This window comes from Lipomyces japonicus, assembly GCF_038497905.1.
Source record: "Lipomyces japonicus strain CBS 7319 unplaced genomic scaffold V1514scaffold_9, whole genome shotgun sequence".
NCBI lineage: Eukaryota > Fungi > Ascomycota > Lipomycetes > Lipomycetales > Lipomycetaceae > Lipomyces > Lipomyces japonicus.
In genome coordinates this window covers 242,153-255,615 of record NW_027117821.1, presented here as the reverse complement: position 1 = coordinate 255,615, position 13,463 = coordinate 242,153, and the positions used below count along the sequence as shown (strand labels likewise).

Sequence of the window (13,463 nt, the reverse complement as noted above, 5' to 3'; positions counted from 1 at the left end):
CGATTGAATGACCGCAATACAAAAAAATATCAGGTACAAAATATGTTTTAAAAAATGCAATTTATTCATATCTAATAAACAATATATATATACATACATACATACATACAAGAGTTCAAGTATATAAACCTGTAGTGCAACAATTCTTTTCTTTCAAAACATTACTCCCGCCACCGCCTTATCCAAGATATTTTTCAATCAATCCCCACTTCAAAAAAAAAAAAAAAAAATTCATAATCAATAATAATTTAATCAGCCAAACGAGCATAATCTGTTGGGAAACTTCCAATCACGCCATTAATTTGGCCTTCAGTCCATCCTTCCCCGGTACTGCCACCAGTTAAAAGAATCTTGTCTCCTTCGTGAATCGTAAGCTCCGCATCAGATCGTGCTGCATAATCATACAGGGCAATCATGTAATTTAGTTTCTTGGCACCTCTCTTTGGCGCCACAGCTGGTCCTTTCTTTTTTGTGCCAGTCGATGTCGATGATGCAATGGAATCTGTCCGTGTAAGATCAGGCACAAGTTCGATATAACTGAACGGGACCAGTCCTTCCGCCAATCCGTCCCTAACAAGCACCCAACCGGTACCATCATGTGGTTCCAAAACTTGCAACTCATCACCAACCGATAGCGCAATTTCGCCTTCACCATTCGGCGAGTAATCGTATTTGGCATGAGCTTCTTGCTCCCTTGCGTGAGAGCTTGGCAACGCGTACGGGTCCGTTGCTGTTCCTGATGATTTGGATGATGTAGTTTTACCACGATGTCTTCCAAATCGGGAAAACGAGTCTAACACGGATGAAGTGTGAGAAGCAAGCGTACTTGATCGTGAAAATAAATCACCGCCGTCATCACTTTCATCGCCACCATTATGAAAACTATTACCATCAGCCGATTTATCCTTTTTCTTTTTTTTTTTAGAAACTTTCTTGCCGGCACATGTAGCAGGAGCTTTCATCTCGCATTTCGTATGACAGGCATAACCACAGGCCTGACATTTTACGCCGTGACGGGTTAAGCCAAACATAACATCATTACAAAATTCACATGTGGTTGGAATCTTAAATGATACCGTTTTAAAATTATGAGGTTTCGTGCCTTTCACGATATCTGAACACATGTGTCAGCTAGTGTTTTGCTTTTGCAAACAAAAAAAAAATTTGCCTACCTCCAACCACAAGCTCAACCGTTTCGACTTCTACTTCCAATCCTACTCGTTTACTATCCGCAATCGTGGCGTCTATTTGAGCTGTAAGTAATTTGCTAAATACTTCATCAAAATTACCCTTAGCAGGGTCTTTAATGACTTGTTCTCGTAATAAATATAATGTTTCCATGTCTTGCTGCTTTTGTTCTACTTTTGATCTTAATTCTAAAATGCCTCGTCGTGATTTGGCAGTCATATTGCGCAAATATACTTTTGCTGGTTCATCGACAATCATTTCATCATCATCATGCCAAATAGGACTTGGCTCATAGTAAAAATCTTGTGGCGGAGCCCAATCGGCGATGGCGTTATGCCTCATAAACATGGCAGAGTCAAGACCAGGATTGTTTTGAACAATGGCACCAGATGCGGCATCTAAATGCTCCTTACATCGTTGAATACATGCTTGCTCGAGAGAGGAAGCTTGGGACCATAGCGAATTTAACTTACGAACGCGAGCTTCGTTGAGATCTTGCATGGACTTGAAAAAAATTCCCGTAAGCACATTTAAAATTAAAAAAAAAAAAAAATTGATACTCACATCAAGTAAGGATGGAATATCTTGAAAATAATATTTATCCTTTAATCTGTTTGTCACATTGATGGCAATAAGATATGAATTTTTCGCATTATTCATATCCAATTGATGAAGCTCATAATTTTTGTTTGCTTTGTTCTAAATTTCAAAATGGAAAAACCAAATTAGTCATTCCGTTTTGCATGTTTGGTGGCATAAGAATTAGCACAACTTTACCTTGCTGCTGTCATATGATTTCTCAACCTTTTGACGTGAATTTTCGACAACCTGACAAGAAGCATCGTAAGTCTGTTTTGATTTCTTTAGCTCACTATACACTTCGTCTCGTTCCTCAATCAATTGATCATCAAACGCCACGTGTCTTTTCCTAAAGTCTTCGTATCTGTTCTGCAAGCCACGTAATTGATCAGCCACTTGCAACGTTAACTCGTCTGAAAGCCTGTCCCTTTCATTGGCAATGTTCTCTGTCTGTGTCAAAATTTCCGTCCAGGTCACCAAACTGGCTGATTCTAGTGATCCGGGAGTCACCTGGGGCGTGTCACCAACACTGAGACTGATACTCTTTTTCGCTTTCTTGTCAAAATATTTTTTCGTGATCGATAATAATTTCATTGAATACTCTTTCTCAGCCAATGCACGCTCGCGATAGAAAGCTTGAATATCTTCAAGCCATCTGATTCCGTTACCGACCTGTAGTGGGGTTGCATTTAGTTTAACTGAATTTTCTATTGACTTTCAAACTATCATGCTTACCCAAGCTTCAGTTACTTTGAACCCATCCTGCAGTAATTAATTGTCAAGACTTTATTCTTTCCTTTGGTACAACAAAAAAGTTACACAGTGCAGTGCAGCACTTTGAGTGCCATTAACCAAAACAGAAGAAATAAAACGCAATGACTTACCTTCAGCTCAGTACCAAATGACAATCCTTGATCATCAGAAACAACCTCCGGGCCGTCCATTGCAAATTGGTAAACCGCTTATAATTAAAAACAACGTAGTTTGCTAATGATCGGACCCAGGAAGCATTTGAATAAGCCGTCGCTTCAATCTCGGAGGGGTCGACTCGCAGTTGACGCCGGGTAACAAGTTGTGGAGTTCGCATGGCATATGCAATCTGCTATCGTTGAATGGTCTTTTTGTTTTAATTAATAGATATTTTAATGCTTTGTGAATCAGAAAAGTAATTAATAAATTTAATTTTAATAAGTACTGTTTATCTTGGAAAATTATTTTAAAAGACAATGCAGAAATCGGACATGATTCTTAACCCCCCCGAATTCAAAAGCGAAAGTATACATAAAGTCGCGAAAATGTTGAAAAATCCAGAGAAAGTCGAGGGGTTGCGCATTTAACGAAATTATAAGCACACTCCATACGTCATAAAATTTATGTACAAGGATTAATTCACGACGGGTTCAGTTGGCTTATAAATTTTTTTTTTATATGCCGCCGCTGTTGAGCCGGTCACCATTAGGTGGATATAAAATCCGTAAAGATAGGGCAAGGCAGAAAGTACTCGACAAGTATGAAATCATTGGTTATATCGCAGCCGGCACGTATGGACGAGTTTACAAGGCACGGTCAAGAATAGGGTAAAGCAACCGCAAGAAGCATATCAAGATTATTACATGATTTTTTGTCTTTTTTTTATTTGGATGTTGGACGGCTCCTAATGATCTAGTAGGGAGCCACATTTATATGCTATAAAAAAATTCAAGGCGGATAAGGAAGGAGAAGTCACACATTACACTGGCATCTCGCAATCAGCATGCAGGGAAATTGCACTGTGCAGGGAATTGTCACATGAGAACTTGACGACGTTAAGAGAAATCATATTAGAAGATAAATGCATTTACATGGTGTTTGAATTTGCCGAGCATGATTTATTGGTAAGCACTGTGGAGGGGCAGGAGGCAGGAACATGTGATGGTTATGGAGAGTAGATGGAAGGCTAATAAGAAGCGCAGCAAATTATTCATTTTCACTCGCATCCTGAGCGACGACCAATACCTGAAAGTATGGTCAAATCAATCCTGTGGCAACTCATCAACGGAGTGTACTGCCTGCAGCAAAACTGGGTTTTGCACCGGGATTTGAAACCGGCCAACATCATGGTCACGTCAGACGGAATCGTTAAGATTGGAGATTTGGGACTGGCCCGATTATTCTACAAGCCATTGCAACCGTTATATACCGGAGATAAAGTTGTGGTAACCATATGGTACCGGGCACCGGAATTGCTACTCGGAGCTCGTCACTACACTCCTGCCATTGACATGTGGGCGGTGGGGTGCATCTTTGCCGAGCTGCTTGCACTGCGGCCGATATTCAAGGGCGAGGAAGCCAAGATGGATAGCAAGAAAACGATACCGTTTCAACGGAACCAAATGTTAAAAATCATTGAGATCATGGGCACTCCAAGCAGTATGTATTGCTCATGGGCAAATTTTTGGGAGTGTAGTCTAACAAAACGTAATGATTAGAAGAGAGATGGCCGCAGCTAACACAACATCCGGAATACCCCTCGCTGGCGCAGTTCAAGTATTATCCAAACGTGCTCAAAAACTGGTACCATTCGATTGGGGCCAGCAACCCGCGCGGGTTTCAGCTCTTGCAGGGCATGCTGGAATACAACCCGTTAAAACGGTTGACAGCCGAACAAGCATTGCAACACCCGTACTTTAACGAGGCACCGAAGGCCTCACGCAAGTAAGTCATTGGCATGATTTTTTTTTAGAAGCATTGAACTCTAATCATGATGGTTTGAAGTGTGTTTGAAAGTCAAAAGTTTGAATATCCAAACCGCCGCATTTCGAGCGAGGACAACGACATCAAGACGGCATCATTGCCCGGGACCAAGCGCAGCGGGTTGCCAGACGATTCACTGCCACTGCGGAAGAAGCTACGTGAATAAGATATGTAATGACGCTAGAATTATATAAATTACGTGAATGAGTGTGCCTAACTATGGTTACCACCCCACCCCACCCCATCCCAATTCGCAAACGCCGAAAACAATTAGACCGTGCGAGTGACTTTTTTCTAGAACACGTAATATTATTCGGCGCCGAGACTACAATATGCAGGGTTCAGTCAAGTCAGTGCGCCGTGACCGTCCTCGTGAGCTCAAAAACCTTGGTCACGCACTCGCACTCGCGCCCGGGCCAGCGCCTAACCGCCCCCCGAGCCCAGCGCCGAACGGGTTCCGCACTTCCCCATATTTTCCCGCACGGCTAGGCAAAACGGCAGCCCCCACGGTCTGTAGTTGTGTATATTCGGATATATATATACCCCGGCAAAATATCCTCTTCCCAATAATATCCTCGCCTGCATTTTCATATTATGACCGCCCAAACTGCTATTCTCTCCAGCAAGCCTCCCGCTTCAGTTACCATAACCTCCCGACCAAGGTTCTACCTCGGCGGCGATGACGTTAAAAGATCAAGAAGTCATACTGGTCATCACCACCACCACGCCAACGTCAACGCCGACGTGGACGGTTACAGCAGCCGGTCCCTGGACGACAGCACCGAGGACGACGACATTATGGATGCAGACAGTGACGTGTTGGCCACGGCAAATAGCAACGTTGTGCTAATCAAATCGCATTCAGCCATCCTGCCCCACAAGCAAACATATTTTACTACTACTGCTACTACTACTGCTACTACTACTACCACTACTACTACTACTACTACTACTACTACTACTACTACTACTGCTGCTGCTGGTGCTACTGCTGCTGTAATTGCAGGCGTGAAATTAAAACCAGACTGCATTCACATTGAAAACATCGCGGCAGTTAATCCCGGTGTCATCAATAAGGCCAACGATGTTGACGCTGACCAACAATGGTGGTGGAAAAACGAAGTCAGAAAATGCCTGTCCCGTCGCAGAGTACGAGAAAGTGTAGACGCCATCTTTAATGAGCGGCATCGCGGCCTCTAATCATTTCTATTATCATCATCGCTCACTTGCGCTCCATTCTCTGCATCTTATTTGTTTATATATATATGTTGTACGTGTCATTATAGCTGTATGTTTTTACCGGCGTTTTTTTATGAGTTCGGTGCTTTCTTATTTGTTTTTTAAGGACATACACACCGGGTGGGGTATTATTGTATTATCATTTTTTTTTCACTTTAAACATTGTAACAAATTGTAACTTAAGTGACACATTGTCATATTGTATGTATTCCAATACAGCAACAGAATTACTTGAATTATCTCTCGTCCTCTGTTTTTTAAGGGCATACACATCTATCTCATTCTCATGGCAATTGGAACGTGACCGGATATTTGTTTTCAAGTTTTTATTTGTGCCATACCTAAATGTATAGAAAGAACTTTTTTTTTCATGACGTGGTAATAGATATACAAGTGATTATTATTAACTCCCTTTTTTTCTATTTATACACTCTTACTCGTCATCTTGGGAACCAGCAAAGACTTCACCAGCAATCTATTTAAAAAAACCCTCAAGTTAGTGCTATTCATGCTTAATTTCATTCATACTCAACACTTACTCGGTCCAAATCAGTCTGTCCGGCTCTGGAGATTCTTCGGCCAGTCTTGCCAGCTTCCAAAACACCAATCTTCTCAAGCGATTGAAGAACCTTTCTGTTTATGGAACCAGAAGCATCACGGTGGTGGGATGGTCTGGAGCCACGGTTGATGGTGCCACCGTAAAGCTTGTTGAGTTTGCCAACACCAACAGACTTGCGGAGGTAGATGTGACGGGCAGCAGAAGCAGCACGCTATTATTTTCAAACGTTAGATCAATTGAATCCTCCAAATATTACCAAAACCAAAAAAATTCATGGAGATCATACGTAGTAGAACCACTTGTCAGCATCCTGAGGTGGGAGCTCGTTGCCTGATGAGGTCTTAACTAACTCGACGTAACCTGGAACCTCAAGCTTTCCTGTTCACACAAAAGTATTGTTTAGTCCTTACAATCCAACCCAAAATCGCAAACATGTTTCAAAATAACAATCTGAACATACCCTGACGTTGAAGGAACTGAGCGTAGGCGACAATAAAGTCCTGTGCGGGGACGTCTCTGCAAAGAAAAAAAAAAAAAACCAGGTCAGTCACCACTGCTTCCCAAAACTACGACCACAAAGACAAAACCCCCACCGGGACTGAACGGCTGGGTAGCGTTTGAAAAATATGTAGTGCTTGTGATTGAATCGACATACCTAACTGAAACACCAGGCATTATGAAGATCGAAATTTATGTTGGGTCGTGAAAGTTGAAGTTGCTGTATAAACACGCTCGCTATTTTTCGAACTAAGCCTTCACGATTGCGACCCCGACCCGCGGTTTGCGCCCCCCAGCGTGGTGTTTAGGGCTTGGCTGTGTGTATGGCTGGCTAGACTTTAGGGCTTGCAAGCAGAACGCAGTCACAGCTTAAATGCCAGGCGGCCTGCACCGCCGCAGAAAGCACCAGCCTCTGCCAGAAGGTAGTGTGGCGGTGCACTGCGCATTCACGCCACGTCATAAACCTGAATTACTACTCCGTTTATCATCGCGATTACCTTCCGTGCGTGTTCCTTTCTCAGCCCAATTCAACTTCTCTTAGCCATGGGTGCTGTTTCAAACAACAACAACAACAACAACAATACGTCTGCCTACACGGCGCCTCCGCCGTCATACCAGACCGCCGCTACTTCTTACCATGCTACAGACTCCGCTTCCCGGTCTCCGCTGTTGCAACCTGACGGCAGCGCTCCATCCAGAGGCCAGGCTGCAGAAGGTCAGGCGCCCGATTCTGACCTACCCGATGACTTTAAGTACTCAACTTCGATATCGCAATGTTCAATTTCGATTCGCAACGCATTCGTGAGAAAAGTGTACACGATATTGTTTTTGCAGCTGCTGGCCACGTCCGGCATGTCGCTGCTGTTTATGTTTAATCCTGGTATTCGATTCTGGGTACAGTCACACCCGTCCATGATGTGGATCACGTTGTTTGGGTCTATCGCATTATTGTTTCTTACTTATTGGAAGCGCAAAAGCTACCCTACCAATCTGTTGTTTTTGGGTGGCTTCACTTTGCTCGAAGGCTACTCGGTAGCCACGATTACCACGTTCTACGAAACTCGCATCGTGGTGGAAGCCTTGTTAATTACGTTGCTTATTTTTGGTGGTCTAACCGTGTTTGCCATGCAATCCAAGTATGATTTCACTGGTTGGATGCCTTTCCTTGGGTTGGCCGTATGGTTGCTAATCGGGTTCGGATTCATTGCCGCTTTCTTCCCATACTCATCCGCAAGTGAGTTGGGATTTGGCGTGCTTGGTGCTGCCGTGTTTTCAGGATATATATTGGTTGACACTCAGTTGATCATGAAGCATTACCATCCTGAAGAAGAAATTGCTGCGTCGATTAGCTTGTATCTTGACTTTATCAACTTGTTTCTCAGCATCTTGAGGATTCTCAATAGCCAGAACAACAACAACTAATTATTAAAAAAAAAAAAAGAAATTTTTTCAGGTCACGCCTTCTTTGAATGAAGCTAATTTTTTTGTGATCATTATGAGGCTTTAGTGAATATCAACGAAAGGTTCAAATTATTTCGTTTATTCATGATTATATTTTACTATTTTTTTATTGTTTTTTTTTTTGAATCACCATGTATGATTTATGGTATTTTTACAAGTGATCGAAGGGCCAGGTGGGTTGGGCATTGGTTGGATTGGAGTTGTAAACGGTTTCTTTCTCTTATGTTTTTTTAACAGTATTCACTTTAAATCAAAAAAAAGAGATTATTTTATTTTTGTTGTTCACAACGCAAAGGTACATGTACCAAATTCGGCTTGAAGAGTTCATTATGCCCGTTTTCACGATTAATAAATTTTCTTTAAAAATATATACAGTAAACCCTCAATATAGATGTATGTGATGTGAAGACGGTTGTTAAGTTTCCTGTCAAACATATTTCCAAGTCTTTCTCTCGGCTTTTTCCGGCTTTCGTGTCACGTGTGAGGCTAGCCTCAAAAACGAGATGTTGCTTGTTTTGAGGTGTTAAGAAAACTCTTGTTTAATTTCTCTGCTTAAATCAAAGCCTTGCATTTATAATACCGGGCAATGCAGCAGGTGATTGTTCTCTGTAATGAGAGCAACGTCCAGAATAGATGATGGTTATGTAAACTCATAACCATCCCTGATTCATTTCAACATATTACTCCCGCGCTCAGAGCCTTGGCAGATTTTATTGTAGTTTTTGTGTAAATAACTTCATCAAATGTGGCTCAGTATAAAACGAAAATACAAAATGTGAAACAGAAATTCAAAAAGAAGCAAAGAAGCACGTTTTAAATTTAGCCGTTCAATCTTGCAAAAATGATATCGAAATTTAACTTTTTTTTTGGGAACTTGGAATCTACTCATTTGAACACGGTAAAATATATTGGATACTTATTTTATTAAATTTTAGGCTACGCATGCAATGAGGCATTTTTGATGTTTTTGATCAATACTAGATGACAATGTTTGCAGCAATTGGGGATAGAACAGAGGAAACCTGAATTTGGGCTGACATGGTTCAGAAACTGTCGGGATTAGGTCATTCAGTCAGTAATGGTAAAATTGATTTTTAACTGCTGTGTAATTTAAACAAGTTCTGGTCAATTCCCCAGACGCCCGCTTTTTAATGTTTCTAAATGAATGATAGGATCATCTTAGCTTTTGTATCTATCTAAAAGAATCTGCGAAATTGTTCTAGATGCACAGGAATGTGATCAAATTTATTTTGAAACCACTGACGAAGATCGTTTTAAAATGCGCGAGGGTTGTCTTTCTTTCCTTGGCGCAATGCAACGTTTTTCAGCCAATGCAATTAATTGGTCTTCGTTTTGTCTTTGAAGTAATTGTAGGTGTGATTATCGTCAGCATGAATTAGAGATGGTTGTGTGAGATTACTTTAAACAGTAAATAACCAATAGTTATATATAATAACAAACATATGTGCTGCTAAGTATTCTGGCGTCTTATAGTTGAATATTGATTCTGGAAAGCACACAGGGTGTAGCTGCTCTTTTAAATACATATGTCACAGGAGTCCTCTCGGCCCGGAGGCGGGTTTTGACCAGTTCCTTGATATAGTTAGCAAGATGCCTAAAATACTAGTAAGATATTCTTATAACGAGAAATCTTCGTATTAGTATGTACAAATAATTCTGGAAAAGAAAAAACCTTACTATTTCGAGGATCACAATATTGCTATATTGTCATGAAACCTGTTGTTGATCATCCATGGGATTTGGGCTTAATATTATGGGGTACAAAAAACAAATGATGATGGCGATGATGGTGATGTCCCGATGAGGATAAATGCATGTTGAAAAACCCTTAACACATGCCCGTGCTTAATTTCGATTTAGATCACCGCAAGAGAGCAGCACCACTATTGTAACAACCACCCAGCCTGCAACAACCGGGATTGTACAGAACGAGGGAAAGCAAAAAAAAACTTATAATAGAACTTCATTCTAAAAACTTATTTTTTTTTATTTAATTTTTGGTTGAAATAATCTTTCTATAGATGCAATTTGATCGTTTTTTTACGTCATCACGCAAGTTCGGTTACTCCATCACGAGCCCAACAACCGATACCGATTTTTAACGACTACATATATTGATATTTCTTTTTTTTTATTTTAAATCTAATATTCACAAGATTAAATTAAACGATTGTGGATTTAAACGGAAAAAAAAAGACCGGGATCAATAAAATATGGATCAAAGATCGGTTGAATTTACTCTTAACAAGAGGCTGCCATCACATCTTCCTCCGCCTTCGCCGCCACCCCCAAATAATTCGATCTCTCATCAACAGTTACAATACACTCATCGATCACATCACGACAAACATGGATTGCAACATTATGAACATAATGTTAGTAAACACGTATGGCAAAATTTCTTGCGTCACGGTGCTGATTTACACCACAAGCAGCAGCGCCATAACGGCGGACATGAAATAGAACCGGTCGTGCAGCAGTTTGCAAGGATGCCAACTTACCAGCGCCCATCAACCCAATCATCCAATCAAAGGTTTGTTCAACCGGTTGACAACCGCAGCCGGAATCAGCAAGCAGCCACACAGATGAGCAGCAGTCGTTTGAATCTGGGTTCACCTTTATCCGCCGGCTGCCAACATACGTCATCACCAGCATCATATGGTCATTCAGTGTTTATTCAGACCAGATCATCACCTGCTGCAGTTTCTGCCAAGTATCCCACCAATCCGATTGTTCGTCAATTTCCTCAAGCAGATCGATATCACGGCAAGCATTCAATAAACGATTCGTACCAACCACTTGAACAGTGTAAACATGTTCACGCTCATGATGAGAAGAACAACTCAAATGCATGCATGAGTGATGGAAAACATCAAATGCTTTCATTAAAGGCGTGCTTGGGAAAATCTGATAAGAACAGGCACAGTACTGATCGTGATTCCACGCTAATATCCCCACCTTTATCATCTTCGTCTCCATTGTCATCGTCATCGGTATCATCAACATCATCGTCATCGTTGTCCTGGTCATCTGGAACCAAGGAATCAGCAGAGCCAAGTATGCTCGCGCCGACGTTTTGCACAGTTCGATCCCCATCTGAACTTAGGCCTCGTGGTCAACATGTTAAACCCGGGGATCACGAATGCTTGCGACCGTTAAATTCGCTCACGCAAGGTTTGCAATCTACATATCAGGCTTGCAATCCGAATTTCAAATACGAATCATCAACCAACCCAAGACGTGTGTTAACATTGCCAAGTAAAGGTACCAAAAATAATGGCTTTGATAACGAGAATAGTGATTACGTGCTCTATGTTCATGATATTCTTGGTCAGTATGAGCATCAGCGATACAGGATTATTGATATTCTTGGTCAAGGAACGTTTGGCCAAGTTGTCAAGTGTCAAAATATGTTGACCAAAAAAATTGTTGCCGTCAAAGTTATAAAAAACAAGCCTGCATATTTCAATCAAAGCATGTCTGAAGTGACAATTTTAGAACATGTAAGAAAAAAAGAATATTTTTTTGATACCGTTAGTGAAGACTGCTTAACTAACTTTTTTCTCTAAAAAAAAACAGATCAATAAAACAATGGACCGCGATAACAAGCATCATATGATTCGACTTCTTGATAAGTTTACGCATCGCGAACATTTATGTCTCGTGTTTGAACTCATGTCCAACAACCTTTACGATTTGGTCAAGCAAAACAAGTTTCGAGGTCTTAATATCAAATTAATTCGATCATTTGCTCGACAATTACTCGATGCCATGTGTGTTCTTAAAGATGGCAGACTTATTCATTGTGATTTAAAACCGGAAAACATTTTATTAGAAAGGTGAATTTTTTTATAATGTTTCGTCTGTTATTATTGATACTAATTTCAAAAAAAAAAGTCTTGAAAGTCTGAACATCAAGGTTATTGATTTTGGATCTGCGTGTCACGAACGACAAACGCTTTATACATACGTTCAATCCAGGTTCTACCGAGCTCCTGAAGTAATTCTCGGCCTGCCTTATACTGCGGCGATTGACATGTGGTCATTAGGATGTATCTTGTGTGAGCTGTTTCTGGGATTACCCATATTCCCTGGTTCGTCCGAGTACAATCAAATTTCACGAATCGTGGAGACGGTAGGATCACCGCCGTCATGGATGATTGAAATGGGCAAGCAATCACCTGAATATTTCGATCGAGTGATTAATGAGTTTGGTCAACAAAATTTCCGATTGAAACCGATTGAGAATTATTGTCGAGAGCGAAACCGGGTTGAAAAGCCAAGCAAAAGATATTTTGCTAATAACATTAAATTGGCAGAAATTATTAACTCATACCCCATGCCGAAATTACACATGTCGGCAGATGAAATCGAAAATGAGAAAAATTGTCGTATTGGGTTTATTGAATTCGTTCACGGATTATTGAACATCAACCCGGTTGAACGATGGACGCCACAACAGGCAAAGAATCAGCCGTTCATTGCCGCGTAAGTTCATCATTGATACGTGTCAGCAACATGAAACAGCAAAACACGCTGAGCGTTTAATATTTATTTTGCAATAGCTGTCGCAGTATATTTGCACGTCTGGTTTATTTATTTTTGGTTTTTTTTTTTTTTGGTAAGTGTCAGAAATCGGAATGGGAGTTTTTTTTGGGGAAGGTTTTCGGGAAGGTTAATTGGATGTAAATTACTTTGTATATAATAAGTACACGGTGCACTATATAAATGGAAGAAGTTGTACTTATAAAGCATTATATATATAACAAATTTTCTGTAAGAAAGAAAAAAAAATCCTTTTTCTGAAATTGTATGTGCCGTCTTTCCAGAAACTACATCTTGCTGTTTATTGACTCCAGTAAACAACTTCTTGCTTAACAAGCCACTGAATAAACGTCCACTGAATGACTGCCTACATTCTCCCACCCCAAAAAAAACGAGAAATGGATGAATCGCTGCGTACACTTGAGAAAAAATCAAAATCGGAATTTTCTGTTACACATTTTTTTTTTTTTTTTTCCACCTCATACTACCATTATCTTTATCAATTGTTTAATTGATTTTAAAAACTTGTCATAGTTGCCGCCAATTTCCGAATTTTAAAGAGAAACAAATCGGCCCGCTATCGGCAGGTTTAAAAAGCAACAGAATGAGTAATCATGCGATTTTACTATTTGAGCCCTGT

The 13,463-nt window shown here is 40.7% G+C and overlaps 6 protein-coding genes across 6 annotated transcripts; 4 read left to right on the top strand and 2 right to left on the bottom strand.

Moving 5' to 3' along the window:
• Positions 1 to 44: 44 nt before the first annotated feature.
• On the bottom strand, positions 45 to 2,766 carry V1514DRAFT_327490 (uncharacterized protein). The gene is made up of 6 exons (XM_066926992.1): positions 2,652 to 2,766; positions 2,503 to 2,529; positions 1,966 to 2,439; positions 1,753 to 1,887; positions 1,173 to 1,692; positions 45 to 1,114 (listed from the first exon to the last, which is right to left on the bottom strand). Exons 1-6 carry the CDS (start codon positions 2,709 to 2,711, stop codon positions 249 to 251), a joined length of 2,082 nt encoding a protein of 693 aa, XP_066784715.1. The 5' UTR covers positions 2,712 to 2,766; the 3' UTR covers positions 45 to 248.
• A 429-nt stretch (positions 2,767 to 3,195) lies between these two features.
• On the top strand, positions 3,196 to 4,666 carry V1514DRAFT_346682 (kinase-like domain-containing protein; the record flags this gene model as incomplete). The annotated part of the gene is made up of 5 exons (XM_066929277.1): positions 3,196 to 3,344; positions 3,437 to 3,641; positions 3,720 to 4,176; positions 4,236 to 4,461; positions 4,522 to 4,666. 5 exons carry the CDS (start codon positions 3,196 to 3,198, stop codon positions 4,664 to 4,666), a joined length of 1,182 nt encoding a protein of 393 aa, XP_066784714.1.
• Positions 4,667 to 5,445: 779 nt separating this feature from the next.
• On the top strand, positions 5,446 to 5,978 carry V1514DRAFT_327482 (uncharacterized protein). The gene has a single exon (XM_066926991.1). It carries the CDS (start codon positions 5,678 to 5,680, stop codon positions 5,915 to 5,917), a length of 240 nt encoding a protein of 79 aa, XP_066784713.1. The 5' UTR covers positions 5,446 to 5,677; the 3' UTR covers positions 5,918 to 5,978.
• V1514DRAFT_327479 (40S ribosomal protein eS19) lies at positions 5,921 to 7,124 on the bottom strand. Its single transcript, XM_066926990.1, has 5 exons — positions 6,954 to 7,124; positions 6,759 to 6,814; positions 6,585 to 6,676; positions 6,279 to 6,509; positions 5,921 to 6,214 (listed from the first exon to the last, which is right to left on the bottom strand). The coding sequence occupies exons 1-5, from the start codon at positions 6,971 to 6,973 to the stop codon at positions 6,173 to 6,175; spliced, it is 441 nt and encodes a 146-aa protein (XP_066784712.1). The 5' UTR covers positions 6,974 to 7,124; the 3' UTR covers positions 5,921 to 6,172.
• A 103-nt stretch (positions 7,125 to 7,227) lies between these two features.
• On the top strand, positions 7,228 to 8,627 carry V1514DRAFT_327477 (inhibitor of apoptosis-promoting Bax1-domain-containing protein). The gene has a single exon (XM_066926989.1). The coding sequence runs from the start codon at positions 7,340 to 7,342 to the stop codon at positions 8,216 to 8,218; it is 879 nt and encodes a 292-aa protein (XP_066784711.1). The 5' UTR covers positions 7,228 to 7,339; the 3' UTR covers positions 8,219 to 8,627.
• A 1,526-nt stretch (positions 8,628 to 10,153) lies between these two features.
• Positions 10,154 to 12,970, top strand: V1514DRAFT_327470 (kinase-like domain-containing protein). The gene is made up of 3 exons (XM_066926988.1): positions 10,154 to 11,781; positions 11,858 to 12,117; positions 12,176 to 12,970. The coding sequence occupies exons 1-3, from the start codon at positions 10,492 to 10,494 to the stop codon at positions 12,768 to 12,770; spliced, it is 2,145 nt and encodes a 714-aa protein (XP_066784710.1). The 5' UTR covers positions 10,154 to 10,491; the 3' UTR covers positions 12,771 to 12,970.
• Positions 12,971 to 13,463: the final 493 nt, after the last annotated feature.

Bases quoted from the DNA above. Each gene is read 5' to 3' on its own strand.
- V1514DRAFT_327490 (XM_066926992.1), bottom strand. From the start codon at position 2,711: ATGGACGGCCCGGAGGTTGTTTCTGATGATCAAGGATTGTCATTTGGT. The intron at 1,888-1,965 runs GTAAAGTTGTGC...TTTGAAATTTAG, and splicing joins AATCATATGACAGCAGCAAG to AACAAAGCAAACAAAAATTA. The intron at 1,115-1,172 runs GTAGGCAAATTT...ACATGTGTTCAG, and splicing joins GGTTGAGCTTGTGGTTGGAG to ATATCGTGAAAGGCACGAAA.
- V1514DRAFT_327482 (XM_066926991.1), top strand. From the start codon at position 5,678: ATGAGCGGCATCGCGGCCTCTAATCATTTCTATTATCATCATCGCTCA.
- V1514DRAFT_327479 (XM_066926990.1), bottom strand. From the start codon at position 6,973: ATGCCTGGTGTTTCAGTTAG. The intron at 6,677-6,758 runs GTATGTTCAGAT...TTGTGTGAACAG, and splicing joins TCAGTTCCTTCAACGTCAGG to GAAAGCTTGAGGTTCCAGGT. The intron at 6,215-6,278 runs GTAAGTGTTGAG...TTTTTTAAATAG, and splicing joins GACAGACTGATTTGGACCGA to ATTGCTGGTGAAGTCTTTGC.
- V1514DRAFT_327477 (XM_066926989.1), top strand. From the start codon at position 7,340: ATGGGTGCTGTTTCAAACAACAACAACAACAACAACAATACGTCTGCC.
- V1514DRAFT_327470 (XM_066926988.1), top strand. From the start codon at position 10,492: ATGGATCAAAGATCGGTTGAATTTACTCTTAACAAGAGGCTGCCATCA. The intron at 11,782-11,857 runs GTAAGAAAAAAA...AAAAAAAAACAG, and splicing joins AAGTGACAATTTTAGAACAT to ATCAATAAAACAATGGACCG. The intron at 12,118-12,175 runs GTGAATTTTTTT...CAAAAAAAAAAG, and splicing joins GAAAACATTTTATTAGAAAG to TCTTGAAAGTCTGAACATCA.